At 31.7% G+C, this 21,718-nt stretch overlaps 1 protein-coding gene across 1 annotated transcript in view; it reads left to right on the top strand.

The window, feature by feature from the left end:
- Positions 1–17,935, top strand: part of LOC124360435 (T-complex protein 1 subunit theta) — a 47,302-nt gene extending 29,367 nt beyond the window's left edge. Inside the window, exons 6-10 of the mRNA XM_046814068.1 lie at positions 9,295–9,432; positions 10,701–10,946; positions 12,370–12,573; positions 17,150–17,386; positions 17,494–17,935. Of these exons, the coding sequence (XP_046670024.1) occupies positions 9,295–9,432; positions 10,701–10,946; positions 12,370–12,573; positions 17,150–17,386; positions 17,494–17,685 (1,017 nt within the window). The 3' untranslated portion in view covers positions 17,686–17,935. The remainder of the gene's footprint in view (positions 1–9,294; positions 9,433–10,700; positions 10,947–12,369; positions 12,574–17,149; positions 17,387–17,493) is intronic.
- The last annotated feature ends 3,783 nt before the right edge of the window (positions 17,936–21,718 follow it).

Here is a 21,718-nt window from a genome sequence, read left to right as displayed (position 1 = left end):
TTGAGAATGTTATTGTATGGTGGGAGGGATGGCACAATTTCAAGTCTATAATATTTATTGAGACAATTTTTTTTAAGGAAAACTGGTAATAATGATTTATTAAAGCGTCCTTAATATAAAAGCAGCAAATTATGGTATTGTGTTTGATGGGGATGGATGGGATTGAATTTAAAACCTTTGATAAATGTTTTATAAGAATTACATGTAGAGTAATATGAAATTATATTATATTGTTTACCGAGATTCGGCCGGCAAAGCAGATTCGGGACGACTCAGACGAATTTCCAGAGGTTCATATCGGTTTGCTTCTGGAGTGTAAAACTCGTAGAATCATCTTTTACAGTCTATAGTTTTATATTATATTTAAATACATCCATGACCTTTTTTATTGATACAAAAAGCCAATGTAGTTCCTAAATCTGGCAATAATACTAAATATGATTGTATAAACCTCCCACATTTAAAATTTACCGTTCTATAGATCTCCCCGAGAAACAAACGGAAAGACACACATTTCTGCTTTAAAGATTTAGTGATAGATTTTATTTATGTACCATTGTTTATGTACAATTCAAAAATTTAGTTCAAACAAATTTAAAACCTTAGAAATTTATTAAATTAATGAATATTGTTATTGTTATTGGTTCTAAATTAATGAAGCCTGTAACTCGAGGGGCTGGAAAAACTTAATTTATGATTCTCTGTCTATCTTTCCGAACGATATTCCGAAAACTAAATGTGCTATTGACTTGATGGTCTTGATGGTTTCATGATGGTCTGTGTCACTCTATAGAGTTTGGTTAGGCACTAGCCAGAGAGTAGTAATAACACTAATATTTTTGTTTCGTATTGCACACAAAACTTGTATACAAAATTGTACACTATAGATTAATAATACCTCATTTTTTTTCTATTAATTAATTATTTGGGCAAGATATTCTTAAAATAAATAATAACTAAAGAAGAAGTTATCAACATACAAAAAGACAAGTTTTATTATATTTATTTATATATTATAGTTATTTTTTATATAGTATTCAATTGTTACATAGTATTTATTTGTTTATATAGTATTTAATTGTTGTATAGTATTTATTTGTTATATAGTATTTAATTGTTACATAGTATTTATTTGTTATATAGTATTTGTATATTATTATTTTTTATTTTACACTATTTATTATTTGTTATGTTATATTTATTTAGTATGTTAGGTTACTTATTTAATGTGATTCACAAAGTTAACTGCAAAGTCATTGTTTTGTTAAGTTTAAAAAGTCACTTACCACAATTAATGATATTGTATTCAGACACCATGGACACAGATTTCAATATATGAATGTGCTGTGGATATTGCCTCTCCCTTAAGGAAGGCAATATTATACGATACAAAATTTTATGATAATAGTATCTATTATGTCACCAAATATTGATATAACTGATGGGAAGTCATTGCCATTGTCTATGGTCTAATATTTGAATTTATACTGTTTTTTAGATTATAAGGTTTATTTGTTACATTGCTTAGTTATATTATTTTATTTTTAATTCTTCATAGTTTATTTATTGTTATAGTTCTTTTCTACTTTATAGTATATTTCTTGTTATAGGCCTTTTCTACTTCATAGTTTATACAATAATTAATGAAATTGTTATTATTATTTCAATGTTATTGTTATTTTTACTGTTAATTATTTATAGTTCATATTATTGTTTCCGCTTAAAAATCTATAGATCATCCTAGTGCATAGTTCCAGAATTGTTGTTACTTACCATGGCAAACAGGTTTTTATTTGTTAGCAGTTTATTATTTATTGTCGCTTTCTGCTCAAAAATGTTTTGATATAATGATTAAGCTAAAAAAAGTGTAATTTTTGAATTGTCTCTATTTAATATTGGATTAAAAGTTAATGGTGGTGGGAGATAAAAATGGACGACTGCAAAATGTTTCAATGCTTGTAACATGTTAACTGTCAACAACTTTTCCCGCATGCGCCCTGTGAGGCGCATTGGGATTTGTGAGATCTATGTACTAAAAATGTTGACTTGAATAAAGAGTTTTGAACTTGAACTTGAAAAAGTAAATATTTGTATCGTGAATGCTTAGCTGTTAGCTGTGATATTTTTAGGAAAGGGGTAAATTTATTTAATTAACAATAAATTCAACATTTTCAAAAATAATATTTTGGCCTGACAAATTGCCCCCTTGTGCATACTAGTATGTCTAAATTTATTTTAAATCATAAACACACTACAATGAATTTTTTATGTGTCAAAGGAATTTTTATTGTGGAAAATTAGCATTTCTTTGTTGTACTCTTTATTTTCCTCAAAAGGTTTAACCAATACCACACAGTTAGAAAACATTTTATAATATTCTTTTTAATATGCACTGTTAAGATATTATAATTGCGTTATCGTCTTCAATTCAAGAGTATTTTCTTATTGATCCGTTCTCTCTGGAGCGGTTCCCTGATATTTATGACTCCAGGCTATCGCTTTCCAGATAATAAACGCGCCACTCAGAACACTCAACCATTGAAACCGTTGGCCTAACATAATATCAACTTACATGATGTTCCATTCCAATTGGCTACTTAAATAGCAATATAAAGAAACATCTGTCATAAAACAATCATTTTCCAAACTCCTGCCTATCATGAAAATTTATATTGGACTAAAATCCTAATACAGTTAAAATATTGACATGCGTAGATATTAACTTCTTCATCATTCAGCTAACGCACTTTTCCCTGTCTACAGTGTCATAAACATCGTTAAAATTCAATACTCATGCGATAATTTTAATACACGCTGTTCTAATGTATTGATAACACTTTACCAACCACGTCATTCATAAGAGGGCGCAATGAAAGCTGATTAAAAAGAGGAAGGAAATTACTTTGCTTGCTCTCAATCTGAAGTATAGGTTAGATTGCATCTTGAACCTAATGCATAGATGACCACTGCGGTGCTGGCTCGGTATATTCATCACTGCATTGACAGATTAGGTTCTATTACTTCCTTCGGTGCTCAGTGCAGAGTTTTCAGCTCTGCGATCACAGCAAGCACTGCATTCAGTGCAGGTGCAGGACACCGAGGAAACTCGCTTCCGGTCTTCTGTCAAGAACAGGGCGAGTGTGAGCGAGAGAGAGAGAGAGAGAGCGAGCAGTCGAATGACAAAGAATGAACATCCGCCCCGCTGACCAACATAGTACTCTTACTACCACTACGACGCGACAATAGTACTCCTGTCCGGCGTGACCGTGGTCAGCACCTCCTGCACTTGGTCAGAGATTCATTCATGAGTTTTTCTAAAACAATTCAATAACTAACGCTCGCTCCCACTTAACTTTGTGTTAGCAGCCGATCTTTAAGGTTGACTTTTTGATTACTCCTAATGACTGCAATTTTGGGTATTAAAAAAATTGTTTATATTCATCTCTCTCATAACCAGAACTAAAAACTGTTAATGATAAAGATATGAATTTTTAAAGTAGGTGCAAGTAGTCTGTCTGAAGAAAATGTATGAATTTATTTATAACACATTTTTTAACTATTTATATATTTTGTTAAAACATTTTAAAGCTATATTTAGTCTTAACAAATTTAATTTTCTCAAATCATTAATTAAGAAATGATACGTCCTGAAGTTACTATTTATCTACGTACTGTACAAAATTCACTTTTTTATCATCGGTATCGGCCGTTTAATTTGGACTTCACCACAAACATTTTCTCATTTAAACATACATTAATCGTAAAAATCCTTTAATATTGCTGTATCCCTGTATTATTAACTTATTCCCTTACGACTTATATTGAGGTAATATGTGACAAGCTCTTATATGTGTTGCCTTTGTTAAACCTTCTGTTAACGCAGAGTATAACGAGACCTCGGTTTTGCAAATGATAATGTAGAGTGTGAACGGATTTTCTAAGTCTTCTTATTATTCTACTTGGAGATATCTATGATTTGATGTAACTCATTATGTAGTGAGGAAATATTTCCTCCCGTGTTTAGTGACTTTAAATTAGTATTTAGTGGTTTCTTGCAATAAGACGGAAACGTTTATATGTTATTTGGAGAAAGGAATGCAAGTATGATCGTTGGACAAAATGCAGTTAATTATAAACGAAATGGGTTAAGTGAAAGGTTAACATCAAAAGTTACAGTATATATTTAACATTTAATGGTAAATAAGAAGCAGTATTGCGCAATGGCGTCCCGTAGCGTTTAAATGTTGATAAGGTTTAAATCCAATCAAATAGGTCTCAGTTCCATATAGGACATATTTGGTTAGGGATCATAAGTACTATCAGACACAGAACTTTGTGACACACTTTTGAGAACGCCTTCCTTTAAGATTTATGCACGAGACTTAGTGCAAACAAATATTCTAAACTCTAGGATAGAAGCAGTGATTTAACGCGATTTACTGACTGTTTATCCATCGCATATACATAACAGAGATTAGGAGCATTTGATAGTGATGCTTCCTTTCCTGGGAAGGAGCGGTGGATTTCCCATATGATATTTTTCTTATATGGAGTAATCTTCATTCGTTCATAACTGTTATGATATTTACTATGTGTGCTCTATATAGGTTTATTTGAAAAAATTGCCATTTATACTGGGATTGGTATCCGCAAAGCAATGTTGAGCGACCATCTATCTTATCGCTTATTGCCAGGTTCACACCTTAAGGAAATTCTTTAAAGCTTAAAAAATTTTATTATTTTCATTTCTCATTTTAAATACGTTAAAACATTTGTTATTTTTATTAACATCATGTTATTAACCTTAATTAGTAAAAATAACACAAATAGGACAATATTCGTATTGTTTTTGCTAACATGAACCATAACAAAAAACAAATTACTTTGTAAGTGTTACTATTTTTCAGGAAAATTTTGATTTAATTAAAATAAATAAATACGGAAAACTAAGGCGCGGCGTTGAAGTTTCAAAATCAAGCAACATTGGAAACCTCTGCTATATTTATCCCATAATAGTATATTTAGCTGTTATTACTGTGTCGTGTAGTGTTTAAATCGATAGAAATATGTTGAATTCATTATCATTAAAAAATTTACTAAAAGATAATTAACATTTTTTGCGACAACTTGAGCAAGGTATTATTATCGTGTGTATGAATGTGAAAGAATTGGTGGGGAATATATTTTAAAACCTTTTTATCGGTAGGTTCACGCCATTCTCTATTTGGGGCGGTTCCTTAACACAGAGAAATTTATAATAATAATCAATTTGCAAAATTCGCACCTATAATATTTTACAACACTTGACATTTAAGAGGCTCTTTTAATTAACTAATTTCTGTAGAGACGGAAAATGGGATTTTTAGCTATTTTATAGACCAGTAGGGCGTAGACCGAAGAGATTTTCGAAATAAGAATATGCATACATTCATCCAAGGAACCCTAAGAATGTCTACCTAAAATTGCTGTACAATGGGTTAAATATATATTTATATAGTTAAAGCGTGAAAGCAAAACAAACAAACATAAGCACTTTTCCATTTATATAATTATTAATACCATCATGTGATATCCAGGCCTAAAAATCATTGATAATAAGGATAATACATTTTACAGTACTTGCTAGAAAAGTGGCTTGTGAGAATATCATTAATTTATTCATAATAAAATTCTTAAATTATATTTGATTTAAATATAGACATTTTTAAGATATGTGTAATTTTAAATATGTAATAATTTATGAACTATTTTGTCCTATTCTGAAGTTCTAAATTACGTACAAAAATAAAATTTTTATATCCATCCGTTTTTTTGGTCCTAATTCACGAACTCGACAAATATTTTCTACATTCAATGTATGTAGGTCTTAAAAGCCATTAATAATGCTTTATATCTACGAGAGTGGTCTGAAAAGTTTCCGACCTAACAAACATGACATAATTTGTGAAATAAAAAAAAATCAACATAGTCTGCTTGTCACTCTACATAGGCTACTTCTATCGGCGATACCATCTCTGTAACCCGTAAAAATTGTACTCGGAATATTTCTCTGAAAAATAATTGTTCACGTAGGTGATTGCCTCTTCATTTGACGATCATCTTTGTCCTCCGAGCGCAATTTTGAGATGAAGGAACGAAAAGAATTCGCTTGGGACTGGATCTGGTGAGTAAGGCGGATGGTTAAGCAGTTAAACCCGTAATTCATGGATTTTCGCCATCAGAACCGCTAAGGGTCGAGAAGGTTCGTAGCCTTGGTGAAACAGTATATTCTTTTTCTACAAATGTGGGCGTTTCTTTTAAAAGATTCTACCTTTACCTTGTCAAGTAATGATGGATAGTATGCTCCTGTTATGGTTTCTTTTTTGAAGCTAATCGATTAAATTAATTCTATTAATATCGCATAAACACTCGTCACCTATTTCCCAACCAAAGAAGCAGCTTTTCTTTCTTTTTTTTAGTCGGTTCCCTTCTTGTATTTTTCTTTCGGGAGTATAATGGGGTAGTCAAGTTTTATCTACAGTAATTAATCAACGCCAGAAGAGCGTTGGAAATGTTCATCCTAAAACCTTTTTGGTCTAACGTGAGCAAACGCGACAGTTTTCTCATGCCTAAATGTTGGTTTAAAATGTGATAAACACGTTATTTAGAAATATAACCTCTGATATATTTTTCACTTTAATTCGGTGGTCGTCTATCACCATTTGGTTAACTTTGTCGATGATTTCATGGGTATTTGCAGTTTTTGGACGTCCCGAACGTTCATCGTCTCCCAAGATCTTATGGCCATTTTTAAATGAAGCAGATCAAAATTTCACTGAGGTAAATAATTGTGCAGTGTTTCCATACACAGAATCCAACTCATATTTTATTTGAGAAGGCGTATTGCCTTTCAAACACAAATATTTAATGGCAGCACGTAATCGGGTCCATATCACAAAAACACTCATATCAACTCACTCGACTGTTACATAAAAACGGCGCGTCGAAAATAGCTAAAACTTCTCTGAGTAACTGTCAACAGACGAAATTCAGTAGCTTTTGTTAACGAAGCTTCCATCTTCACGTTCAGAAAGCAAACTTTTCAGACCACCCTCATATATTATTAACTAACTCCGATATGTTTAATACAAAATTAGAATGTGAAATGATCTATGTTGCTTTTATGTACCATCTTTTAATGCAGAGTATAACGAAGAGTTGGTTTTAGCATCTGTGAATGTAGAGTGTGAACAGACCTTAGCTACATTTTATGGTTTTATATTATGCTATATGGAGATATTCCTGTGTAATATCTCATTGTGTAATACCATAATATTTCTTCCTAAATTCGTTAACTTTAAATTAGTGCTCAGTGGTTTCTTGCAATCAAAGATTTAATATGTAATTTGAGGAAGTAAATTCTTGTATGATTGTTAAATAAAATACAACCATAACCAGAATAGGCTAAAGTAGTGAAAGACTAACATCACATGTTACATTCGATATTGAAAATTAAAGGGCCAATAAAAAGGGGTAATATAAGAAACAGTATTGTGCATTGGCCTTCTGTGTTCTTAAAATTGTTAAAGGTGCCAATGAACTAAAAAATAGGCGAATTTAATGAAATAATAAAAATTTGTGCGCACTTATTTCCATAAAACATTTAGGGAAAAGGAATAAATTTAAAAACTTTACAATTAAGTGCAGTACCTGAGAACTATTAATTTTATAAGATCAGCTCAAGGTTTTGTCCACAATAAATTGAAATGTCAAGACCTTATTTGTATAAACTTGGTATAATGTTTATTTGTTAGCTGTTATTGAATTCAACTCCCTTCAATATCACATAGTTATAATTTATTTTTTTATGGCAGGTTTATTATAAAATGTACAACTTTTATTTTTCATCTCATTCCGTATTTATAATTTTAGTAGATAAATATGTTGCTGGTTATCTTATAGTATAAATTGGTAGATTTAATTCAGCAGTTAGTATAGAATTAGTAGGCATATACGTGTATACATTCCTGGTCCCTGATCATATTCGAAAATTAGTTTAAATTTAAAACAATTCTTAGATTTAAGTTCATCATTAATGATTGGTGTATTATTTTTAAAATAATATTAATGTAGAATATTACATTCTTTTAGTGTGGTGATATATGTGATGTAGATATTTAAAATTTTAAAATAAAAAATACTTTGAAGAGTGCTATAAAATTTGTGATATTCTGGCAAAATAAAACTGTTATTTTATCTATTTCAATGCAATCCATTCGCTGATTTTCTGACCACACAACTACCCAGCAATAATTGAGACGCTTGAAGCATAGTATTCTCCGTGCGTAAACCAGCCACTGTCAATTAACTTTTATGTTAAATTTACTACAAGAAAGCGACCCATTAAAAAATAAAAAACAGTATTATGACAAAAATGCACACCATAGATAAATTTTACTTACATTAAAACATGCACATTGCTATATCTATTTATAATTATAAATGGAAAAATAGTTTAAAATGAAAATCTATTTAATGCGTATGATTTAGAAAATGTCATTCTATTGAAATATATGTTTAATATTATGAAATACAACAAATGTCTGTGGGTAATAAGGAGGCCACAGATCAGATGCAACAGCAATTTATGTTTTAGTATTAATTATCCAAGAAATTCTGTTACTTTTAGCTAAGGTAATATTATAGATTACCTTAAAATTAAATAAAATATGTTAAATTAATGCATCATGACTTGGAGTTTTACAAACGAAAGGCAAGTACAGGTCATTTCAATAATTTACAATCAAAAGGCAGATGCAGGTCCCTTCCCCTCTTTCTCCCACCACTGACCACACGACCCGCGGAGCAACATGTACCGCTTAATTGTGCGGTGTATAAAAAGGACCAACATGGACCGCTCATTACACGCGGACCAGCATGTGGACAAAAGTTTTTATATATTAAAAAATATTAGCATACATTTATCAAGCAAGTTATAAAACATAAATGTATGCTGAGAACAAATTCATAATACGGTTATATGGCGGTTTAAATAGGGGGCTTGATGGACCTGCATGGGTCGCTGTATAACACAGGACCATCAAGTGCCTCGTTTCCGTAAATATATATATATATATATATATATATATATATATATATATATATAGTAACTTTAAATTTGTAATAATATAGATAACTGAAATGTCCTTTATAATATGGTAGATTTAACTGTGAGCTGCTATTTAGCTGTGAGTATTTGTATTGTTTTTGTTGTTGTTTGCACATACAATTATTATACATTGCTGATGTTTATAGGGATCTGGCTTATTCAACTCTCAAGTTGTCCAAGGAATGGTCTTCAAAAGAAATGTAGAAGGAGACATCACAAAGAAAACTGGAGCCAAAATTGCAGTATTTACATGTGCTGTTGATATTACACAAACAGAAACTAAGGTACAACTAATTATAACAATTTCTTATGTTGCATAATAATTGTGTGTTAATAAATCATTACAATAAGTAATAAGGATCGTTCCATTCCAATTCTTGGTACCTCTCTATTTTGCAGTATCGAGATATCAAGGATTGAGTATCGAGTGATTTATTTAACTGAATACCAATACCAGTGTCGATTCTGATATTTTCAAAATATTTTGTTATAAAATAATCTCATAGATGCAGATAATTTTTATTGTACACTAGTGGATTAAAATATTCCTGTCAATTTGAGGATATCTTATGTGAAGTTGTGAATTGACAGCTAGTTTAAGGAATGCGTAAATTAATCTTGTGATGTGTCCAATAAAAGTGAATGTGGTATTTTTTGTTTTGTTTATTGTATAACTGAGAGGTGAGTTGGAATCAGTTAATTAAATAAAAAAAAATATGCTCCAATAAATCATGTGTTAGTTGTCTTGTTTGTATTATTCTAGTATGGGGTTTAGTCTAGTTAGATATATTTGGTTTGTTGTGGTTGTAAAATAAATTACAATCACTCCAAGAGTCTTCATTTATACAAACATATAAATTGTTGTTTTGTTTTGTGTTCTGGGCGTCATGATTAGTGTAAATAATAAAAGTTTTGGATATTCCATTAAGGCTGATTACTATCACAAGGATTAATTAACAAATAGAAGTAGTATTGTAATAAATTATTACAATATTATTTTATAATATTTATGAAACTAGTTATTAAGCTAGTTATTCATACTTAGTGTAAGAACATTTAGAGGTAAATGCTACACGATAATATGGTAAATATGTTAATTCAGGCTGCGATAAAGGCTCCATGTGTATAATTTTAAATTATTTTATTTTTTTACTGACTGTGAATATTTTGAGAAAAGCATTACATTTTAATTAGTAGTTTTGAGAAATACAAACAAGCTTTTAAAAGTGATGCCAGTTCGACATTGAGAAGTCTAAAATTCAAAGAAGTATTGATGACAGTTTTGATTTATTATGTGATGAACACTGTACGAAGCTTAAATAGTACAAGTATTACAAATTAAGCTGGTTTACTTGTTTTTTTTTTTTAATTCAGTGTTTATAAATGGAATTTTCTTATTCCATGCAGTATTTAAATTTGTATAAACTTGTTTTTTTTTGTATGTAATGATTAAATAATATTAATATCATTGGATAAAGCTTTTTAAATCATATAAACTGCTTTCTATTCTTAGCATTGTTTAAATTCACCATTATTTATTCATATTTTTCAGGGAACTGTATTGATAAAGACTGCAGAAGAGTTGATGAATTTCAGTCGTGGAGAGGAGAGCTTGTTGGAAGAACAGATCAAGGCTATTGCCGAATCTGGAGCTGACGTAATTGTAGCTGGAGCCAAGTTCGGTGATATGGCGCTCCACTATGTCAATAAGTACAAAATGATGGCTGTCAGACTCAACAGCAAGTTTGACTTGCGCAGACTTTGTAAAGCTGTCAATGCTACTGCACTACCTAGACTTGTAAGTAACCTAACATTCCAACTAATATCAGCACCAACAATACATATAATAAACATTCTTTAATTAGGTAGTGTTTTTTATGTAATAGGTCTAGTTTAGGTATTTCTAATCAATAATTTGATTCGTAAATTCAATTGTTGTGGTGGTCGTTTATTGTACCATAGCCAATGATAAGCCTAGTTAACTTCAGAAAACTAACCAAAATAGCTTTTGAAGAAAATAAACTGTTTTATCTTGGTGTCAATATGTTTTTTTTTTGTTATGGTTACCTTACTATGTAAATGAGATTTTCCCTATTAGGCTTACCTAATTTTAATTGTATGATGGTTGTGATTCTCAAGTTCATGTCATTGTTTATATTGAAATTAGTTCTTTTAATTTCAAACGTGACTTATGTAGTATTTGAAATACGTTTTATATGTTGATATCGATTTGATCGTTGATAATTCTGTTGTTTTATATACCGTACTGGTGTTATGTATCGATGATTATACCTCACAGGTTCACTTATCATACTCTGCCAGATGGCCCACATAGTGTAGACCTATAGTCTAATGCTCAAATAGTTTTGGTATCATAATCAGAATCAAATTTTTCTGAATCGCTCCTTCACTAAAATAAATTGAGACCACAACTATCCCACCACTACATTTTCCAATTACTGTTATTACATGTTGGGGATTTCTCCAAGGTAATTTTTTCCAAATAAAATGGACGAGGTCAAGAAGAAACAAAGCCCATCACCTTATGTCTAATCTCCACCCCTTCGATCTATGTACAGGAGAAATGAACCTTAATAGCCCGCACTCTGTTATGATTACAGTCAAAAGACAGATTGGCTCCATTGTTTTCAAGGGACTGTCTTAGCTCTGGGGTTCTGTAAAAGAAGGACCAGTACGTACTAGTTACAAATAGGAGATGTGGGACTTCATAAGGAGGATGTGATAATCCCATTGGTCTTGAGTAACACAATAATGTCAGGATGCCTGAATATATAGTGTCTATTACCTTAGGATCACCCAGAGTATTTCTTTAGATTTTTGATCTGGAAATATATTTTTTCGATAATAATTATTTAAAGTTACATATTGTTTGAATAGCAAGATTTGTGAGCCAGTAGGTCCTTACAATAGATATTCTGTATTAGCTGTGCTAGGTTGAATTTGATACATTCATCGGACTGAGGAAGTGCGCTGGTACAGTTAAAAGTGGTTGGCCCAAGAAACAAGAAGTTTTTACAAGCAGGTATACTATAAAAAGTCACATAACTGATACACTGACATAAAACCGTTAGAAACAATATTTTTATTTCATTCATTTGAAAAATTTTATGCATTTTTTCCCCTGAAATCTTTCAATTTAACCTTTTTAATCAATTGTTTAATCCAAATTACTAACCTTCAATAATGTTGTTTGATGGCAGACACCTCCAAACAAGGAGGAACTAGGCTACGCTGACACTGTATGTGTTGATGAGCTCGGAGACACCTCTGTTGTAATATTCCGAGTTGAGGCAAAGGAGAGTCGCATATCAACAATTGTTGTTCGTGGATCTACGGATAATTACATGGACGACATTGAGAGAGCTATTGATGACGGAGTCAATACATTCAAGGGGCTATCAAAGGTAAATAAATACTATGTATTATCTGTGAGAAATTTAAAATAGAGTCATTGATAAAGAAATAAATTTAAAACTTTCATTTGTGATGAAACATTTGTTTTACTTACATATTAAGCAAATTATAATTTTAAATTGTAATTTATATGGTACAACTGTTTTTTGCAGCTCTCACTTTAGTTTAAACATACAACCATTTTGGTTTCACAACTAGTGTGATATAGTTTGGGAAATGAGGGTTGTGTGACATATTAAAAAAAAAACTGTCATTACTACACTATGATTTTTATGAACATATTATGAATAAAAGAATGTGATAGGATAAAATGTTAACTAATTCACAATTATTTCATTTTATTATGGTACACTTATGCTTTACAGTCCAGTCTTGATAATCTGACAGATATGGGACCAGCACACTGTCGGATTACCAAGTAGTACAGATTACCAAGGGTGCCATTTACACAATGCATAAATAACATAATCAGTAAGAAACGTGAAAATAATTAAACACTATAATGTAAGATCAAACTTTTTTATTGGGCATACCTTTAGAATTGAACGAACAAACTGTGCATACATAATACATAAGTGAAAACTCTTAAAATACCATCTTTACACTTTAAAAAATCAAAAACAGTGTTTTGCTTCTTTTACTTAAAGATTCTGAGATCACATTCTCCTGAAGATTTTTTAAATGAACAATTGTCTCAATTTCAACACCATGCTCTTGACAGTAAGTTATAAGGGTAGAAGTTGCCAACACAGCGTCATTACAACTGACTTTAAAAGAACTAGCAGCCACCTCGATCTCGTTGCCGTCAGTCTTACCGCTGTCTGGAGTAGTGGTCTCTTCAATAATCTCATCTTCATTTAAGTCTGCATTCAGAACAGCCTCCATCAGTCACTTCATTAGATCTACTCGTGGTATGCCCTCATTTTCTTTCAAAATTTTTTTGTTAAAAATGAACAAGCAGTTGTAGACAGACTATCCAAGTAAGTTTCATCATAATCTGTTTCGTTTTCAAGTAATGGGTGTGTAGGCCACACGTTTTTCCAGGACTGGATGATGTTTAATTTCGTAACTCGGTTCCAAGCATAAGCAGAGTTGATGACAGCATCTTTGATATTAAATCTCTTCAAAATGTTTGAAACATCGTGTGTTGTGTTGCTCACAATGTCCATCAACAAGCGTTTCTTGTAGAGCATTTTCATGGTTTTTATGACATATTGGTTGAGTGGCTGGATCAATGATGTTTTGTTTTTTGGTAAAAACAATATCTCAATCCTTCCATCTTGGGTCTTAACTGTCATTTCAGTTTCATTAGGGTGGCCGGGAGCATTGTCCAACAATATCAATGCTTTCAATTTATTTTCTGTTAAAAACTGTTTAATAGAGGGAATAAAGTTCTGTTCATACCATTTTTTTAAAACCTCCCGGGAAACCCAAGTACAGTTGATCGGGAGTCAAGCCCTCAGCTTCAATTTTATTTTTTACTTTTTTTTTATCTTTACACGCTTTGATTTCTTACTCATCAGCTGACCGCTTTTCACCAGACATTTCAAGAAACCGAATTCCATATCTGGATTTAAAATTATCAAAATCAGCCATTGCGGGCACAAAAGTCATCTTTATTTATGATTTTATTATAAAAAAATTTAGCTTTTGTTTTCAAAATGTCACCTGATATTGAAGCATTTCGTTCCCTCTGTTGTTGAAACCACAAGTATAGAACCTCTTCAATCTTGGGGAATTCACCAAGCTTTAAAAATTTCCTGTCTCTAGGCGTACTTACTACAGACTTCATAAACTGCTCAATGTTACTTTTATGTTTCACAATGTCATAGACAGTTGCCCGCCCTATTCCCTACACAGCACTTAAGGCAGCCAGCGATTCCCCTCGTTCATAACGTTGAGTAATGGACCACTTCTCTTCAAGTTTCAGTGTTGTATGTTTACGTTTGGATGCCATCCGTTGTTCAATACTGTACAACTCAATAGATTGCACACGAACATGTATCGTACGAAAAAACGACAGACTGGACTGACAGCTCACGCACGGCTGAGAGGCAGTCGGGGAACATTCGATTTTGGTGGAGTGTTTTGTCTAACATGAAACAAACAGCTGTACACGCTGTACTTCAGTGGCCTGAGTGGCCAGCGCCGACTGCTGATAGCCTTTTATGAGCATGTCGGACTGGCAAATGTCGGATTATCAAGATAGGACTGTATTTAATTTATCTTTTCTAGCATCTAACCTCTACTTCATCTTATATTTAGTGTTTTTTCACTATTTCCACTTTCCAGAGGATTCCAGAAAGTTCAGTTAGATATGTTTGTTTTGGAGAATTAAACCAATATTATTTGTTTTTCCATGATGAAAATACAGGAATGTTCAATTACAAACATATTTTGGATTTATACTCTCCAGAATATTTTCTGGTGATTGGATATTATATATCTTAAATTATTTAGAAAAATTTGTTATGGGCGGTTTGGTGACATGTACTTTGTGGGGTTTTGCAAGTTTTTAAAATACCTAGTTTTATATTACATCAACATAGAAAGTTATAGTAATATACAATAACAATTATAATTCTGATTGAACAAAATTATCTGTACTAAATATATGATTGGTCTCATCATTTGAAGCTTATTAACCCTTATAACGTCAGTATATCTTTTCACTACTTCCAGCAAACGGCACAATATTAAAAAAAAAAAAAATTTAAATGTGTAAAGTTCATTTTTATTTTTTCTTTCTATAATTATGGTAAGTATAAAAAAGTAAAAATTTTAAAATTATAAAGTCACTGTACTCAGGATCGTCAATATTACGAGACATGTTATTTATCACTAATAATGAACACGGTACTTTGGGATTATACCGACCACACCCAGACATGAATCGTTATTTGACATTTTGCTTCTACTGATTACTAGATTAGCGTAGAGCAATATTTCGTCAATATAAAACAGGAATTGTCTTATCGCAAACCCCTCCCCATCCTCAGACAAAGGTCAAAGTCGAGCGGTCTAGTAGATAACGTGATTGCAGAGTCTCGCCGCCCGTTCAGCTGGTGCATCGCTTTGTTGTACTTCCGTGTTTTACCTCTACATTTCTCCAAACACAAAAATTCAATAAAAACAAACATGATCAAACTAAAACTAAACTCTTTATTGAAAAACACTCAAAACTTGTTTTTATTCTTGATCATACTCCGCCACCCAAAATGCGAGTGCCATGCCTTCTCGCTGATGTCAACGAAAGAAAAACATCCCTCGAGATAGTACCTATCAGTAAAATATCAAATTCTAGAGGATCTGATCAGAAATATAAATTGAATTGTAATGGAAAGGCAATTATGTACCGCGCAAATCATGTGATGCCGCGTGGCCTGTCGTAATCGGGATTCTCGAGAAAGATAAGATAACAGCGACAACAATACCGATCACAATGCCTGGAAATGCTTGTAAGTTTGTAATTTTGTAATTAAAGAGTTGTTTTTTTTCGTTCTATCATGTTTGTTTAGCTATAAATTTATATTTTTGTGTTCTTCATACTGGTGTTGTCGGTATAATCCCAAAGTACCTGAACACTAAATATGTGACACTAAACACTAAAATGACACTAAAAACACTAAATGAATACTAAAACTAAAATATCAATACTTTTAACAAATAAATAAAAACCATATAAATAGAAAACACGACGAAGGAAACCGACTCAGCGATGTTTAGACACGCACTACCTGAAGTCAAACTGCAAACAAAAGCGCGCGCGCTGTACGGCGTCTGTGCCGTGTGGCGGGGAGAGTGTCTAGACACCGCGTCTATTGTTTCAAACAATGTAACGCGACAGCTATATTTTGACGCTTGACATATTTCAATAACCCACACACATGGTTGACGCATACCGTTAGTGACATTGATCGGATTTAAAAGGAACTTAAATTTGCTATAGACGCAGTTTTGTGTCGATGCGCCGTACCGCGTCTTTGCCGTTTGGAGATAGTTTGTCTATGCGCCGTACGGCGTCTGTGACGTTATAAGGGTTAATTGGATCTAAGAAAGATCCAGTCATTTGACCGGACAACAATTTTTTAAGACAATAGCAATATCTCTGAATACTAGACCAGTCTTGTATTTACTACTATGGGGTTAGTATTCCAGTTAGAATTGTAATATTATTGTTATATTAAAAAAGAGTGTACTTAAATTTACTGTGTAGAGGAAAAATGCGGGATATGTACAGCAATTTTGAAAAAAATGAGTAAAAAGATCAAAATAAAGGAAGCCCGTCTAATGCTGTTTTTTTTGTGATAAAGTGCAAGGGTATTGGACAGGGCTATCTTCATAAAAGAGAAAATTGGCTGAAAAAAGTGGGCACACTTCAGGAGAAAAATTTTTACTCTGAAAATGCAAACGGCATGGAAAAGACCAAAAAATGCCGATTCAAGAAATTGACTCAAATGACTCTTAACTTAGATGTCCAATTGTGTAAAATTTGTATTAATAGGACATGTTATTGATGGCATTTATTATATAATCACATATAATTATTTATTGTTGTGTGTCCAGGATGGGCGGCTGGTGCCTGGAGCAGGAGCGGTGGAAATCGAGTTAGCACGGCAAGTTTCCTCGTATGGAGAGACCCTGCCTGGTCTAGACCAGTATGCAGTGACAAAGTTCGCAACAGCACTCGAGAGTTTTGTGAAAACTCTCTCAGACAACACTGGTGTAAAATTTAATGAAGTTATTTCCAAATTGTATGCTGCTCATCAAGAAGGCAAAATTAATTATGGATTTGATATTCAGGTTTGTATTTTCTTTTACAACCAAAGCTGTAAATCTCGACTTAGATTAATATATTTTATCCTTCAATTAATGGATATTTTCACCAGAGTTTTTTGAAACTGTTTCAGGATGACAGGGGAGCGATCATAGATGCCAAGGAAGCTGAAATTTTCGACTTGTACTTGACAGTGATGTGGGGTCTAAAGTTCGCCACAAATGCTGCGTGTACGATCTTGAAAGTTGATCAAATCATTATGGCAAAGAGAGCAGGTGGACCTAAAGCTCCTAGCAACAGACCTAAAAATGATGAGGAAGACTGAAATGTTCAATACACTAACTAAAACTTCACTGGAATATGTTAACATATTAACATTTTTTTATTGTTAAAAACTAATTATTTATAAATAAACGTTTTTACAATAAACCAACTAGAATTTCAATGGAACATGTTAACAAATTAACATTTTTTTATAGTTTAAGAGCTAATTGGTAAACATTATTATCTATTTTGCTTTACTGTTTTTATCAGTATTCTAATTGTATATTTTGTAAATAAATATCTAAACCAAAGTATGTGTTTATACATTCTTTATTGGTTAGGGACAATAACACAATATTGTTCAATATATATTAAATAAAAATAATCTAAAAGATAAATAAAAGAAACAATTAACAGTCTTTCATGTCCTGCCTGCTCATTTCATTGCACATTAATAGATCGTCCAATAAAGCAGATTCAGAAATATAACACAGTGGAGTCCCGCTAATCCGAACACGTGTAATCCGAACGTCGGTTAATCCGAACAGGTCCAGGAGGAATTATTTATAACGATAATGAACAGTTATAGGAACTAATTACATAAAAAATGAAAATGGGTGCATCATTTCGTACATAAACAAAGAAAACTTTAATTAAATAGACATACAGTATTTTATTAAGACAAATTGTGTACGGTACAGTACATAAATAATGAAGTTAAATACAGTACCAAATTGAAACTTATAGGTTAAGTATGAGTTAAATTACTGTATTAAGAAGTGAAATCAAACAAAAATTGGACGTACAGTACTGATATTATTATTGAGTACAACATTAATTCTTAAAAGACATAAATTCAGTTATTGTCTTCTGTCGCATTAAAGAGAGTCTATTGGATGACGCGTAGTTTCGTACAACTATTGAACGCGTGGACCCGTACAATATCCAGTACGCTCACATTGCTTAACAATAGAACTCTCACACTAAATACGGTAAATGTGCTTAGTATTCGCAAACACGTTTATTTGTCAAAAAATACAATGCAACAGTCAGAAAACATGTTTTAATAAACAATGTTTATAATTCTATAACAGAATAGACCCATTCTCAAGTTTAAAACCGTATTTTTCTGTAATTCTGGCTAATCCGAACAATCACATAATCTGAATAGGGCTCGGTCCCAATTAGGTCGGATTAACGGGACTCTACTGTAGTTATTATCAAAAATACATACAAGAGATTTTAATTTGAAGGTTTTGTTATGTAGTATGCAAATTAAACTGAATATAAAAAATCTCTGTTTTAAAAGTTGTAATCTATATAATATGAAAATTTTAATCAATCTATTGAACCCCAACTTAAAATAATTCAATACTTAGACAAATGTGTTATGTTATACAAGGTGTCCAAAAAGTCCAGAAATGGTGAAATATTTTTTATTAAGATAGAGCTGCAAAACTTTCTACAAACTCACTGGACATAAAAATCTAATTTTAAACATATCCAGTGAACCTGAGCTCAAAGGGACAATCGAGCCGGAAATGACAGCCGTTCAAACATTAGTTGAATTTACAATCATTAGGTAAACGTAACCAAGGTCATGGTAGTTTGGTTAATTTATTCACAGGTAAAAGAAAACAATTAATGATTGCTCAATTCCAATACAATGGCATAATTTAGGGATGGAAAGGCAATAATTCGAGCATTAGTAGTTTATTATTTACAGTACTTAATTGAAAGTTCATGCCATATGTGAACGGCTGCCATTTCTGGCTCGATTGTCCGTTTGAGCTGCTTGAGTTCAGTGGATTTGTTTTAAATGAGATTTTTATATCTAGTGAGTCTGTACATAGTCTTGTAGCTCTATCTTAATTAATTTCAAAAATATTTAACTGCCTCAGGACTTTTTGGACACCTTGTATATAGAATACTAGCTGTTATCCGCGGCTTCGCACACAATCTTTACAACTGAAGTCCTTATATTATTTAGTAATAGCAATTATGATGTAATATGATGGGAGTCCTAAAAAAAGTTAGTTTTATAATAATATTTAATGCATTAGATGATTAATTGGTCACTGGCGCAATCTGGAGTAAAATTTATATATTAATGTTTTATTTACTATCTGCATTACACTACCGTTCAAGCACCTTTTACTTATATTATTGATCAAATTTAAATGAAACAGATGTTTCAGAAAGTTTGTGGAACAATAGCTGTCAACAGCCGTTTATAGTGACAGTTTAATGTGAATTATGAAACTAAAAACTACAATTATTTCAATTCCAAAATATTCCAGGTAACTTTTCTTAACTTTTTCTTCATAAAAACCTTCCTTGAATTTCAATGGACATTTTACAAAAAGAATTAACCGAATCGGTCCAGCCGTTCTTGAGATTTGCGCTTACCAACACATTTTGCGATTAATTTTTATTTATAAGAAAAGCTTATTAACCATGTGATTATAGTAGTTAATAATAGTAATTTTGTTTGTATGTTCCACTCAAAAGTGTTAGTATTATTAATTCATACTGTTGGTAAATGTTACCTTCCCTAATGATAGTTTGTTTGTATAATTTTTTTAGATTCAAGATTCAAGATTCTTTATTTGTCTTTAAACATATATAAATGCAATTGACATCGTCAGAATATTCATATAACTAGCCAATACCAAATTCCTTAATTTCTTGTATACAAAATTGTTCAATAAGCCTATAATAAAATAAATAAATAATTAAAAACTAATGTACAACTACAATAAATAAGTTCATAACATAACAACAATAAATAGAATATATAAGAAGTAATAACAGAGAATAAAACAAATAACAACTTAACAAATTTGTAACGGTGGCGTCAAAATTGAAACAGGACAAATGCTCATCAAAAGGCTTTGTCCAATGAGAAATAATAAATAAACTTTAAAAGAAACAAGAAAGATAGAAAAAGTAGACTAAAATTTTATTTCACTAGTGTCACAGGACAAATACTCATCAATTGAATAAAAGGCTTTGTCCTTTAACCAACTACTAATAGAAGTTTTAAACTTGACAATACTAACTCTCCATGCGTTATCAGGCAAGTTGTTGAAAAGTTTAATTTCCATGCATAAATGACTTTTCTTAGTTTTTTCCAGCCTAAAATTTACCATATCTAGCTTGCCTTTGTTCCTTGTATTATAATTATGTATATTTTGTCAGAGCTGATATGTTTCTAAATTTTCTTTACATTTTAATAAACATGAATATATATACATACTTGGCAGAGTCATAATTTGCAATTCTTTGAAAAGGGGCTTGCAAGAAGTTCTGTCAGGTAAACCTTTAATAACTCTTAGCGCCTTTTTTTGCCATATAAAAGCTTTTTGAGCAGCGCTACTATTTCCCCATAACAAAATTCCATACATTAAAACTGAATTAAAGAAGGCATAATAGGCTGTCATGAGCATATCCATGCTAACACAGAATCTTAATTTTCTAAGTAAGTAGATGACTCTTGCCAATTTTTTACACATCATTTGCACATGTACATCCCAGCTTAGCTTACTATCCAAATATATTCCTAAAAGTTTTACAGGGTTAAAATTTAAATCATCATAATTATTATTATCAAGAGAGAAACATATATTGTCTGTTTTATCACGGTTTACAACTAGAGAATTAGATCTGAACCATTCATTTGCATCATCTAGCAGCCTCCTACGATTTATCAATAACTGGTCTATTTTTTCATTGCTACTCACTAGGGTGGTGTCATCAGCATATAGTACAGAAAAACATGGTATATTGTGTGCAAAGTCATTCACAGCCACTACAAACAGAAAAGGCCCTAACACTGAACCTTGTGGTACCCCTATTGTAACATTTTTAAGATCCGATTTGTCTCTACCTTGTACTACCATTTGTTTTCTACCATTGAGATATGATGAAAAGAGCTTCAATTCCTCACCTTTTACACCGTAACCTTCTAGTTTTTTTAAGAGTAATTTATGTGGAATACAATCAAAAGCTTTAGATAAATCTATCAAGGTAGCTGAACAAATCATTTTATTTTCAAAGCCATCTAAAACATTCGAAACCACTGACTCCACAGC

Source organism: Homalodisca vitripennis, chromosome 4 (genome assembly GCF_021130785.1).
Source record: "Homalodisca vitripennis isolate AUS2020 chromosome 4, UT_GWSS_2.1, whole genome shotgun sequence".
NCBI classification, from domain to species: Eukaryota; Metazoa; Arthropoda; class Insecta; order Hemiptera; family Cicadellidae; genus Homalodisca; species Homalodisca vitripennis.
Note: the sequence above shows the minus strand (reverse complement) of the source record. Positions and strands in the feature narration are given on the sequence as shown.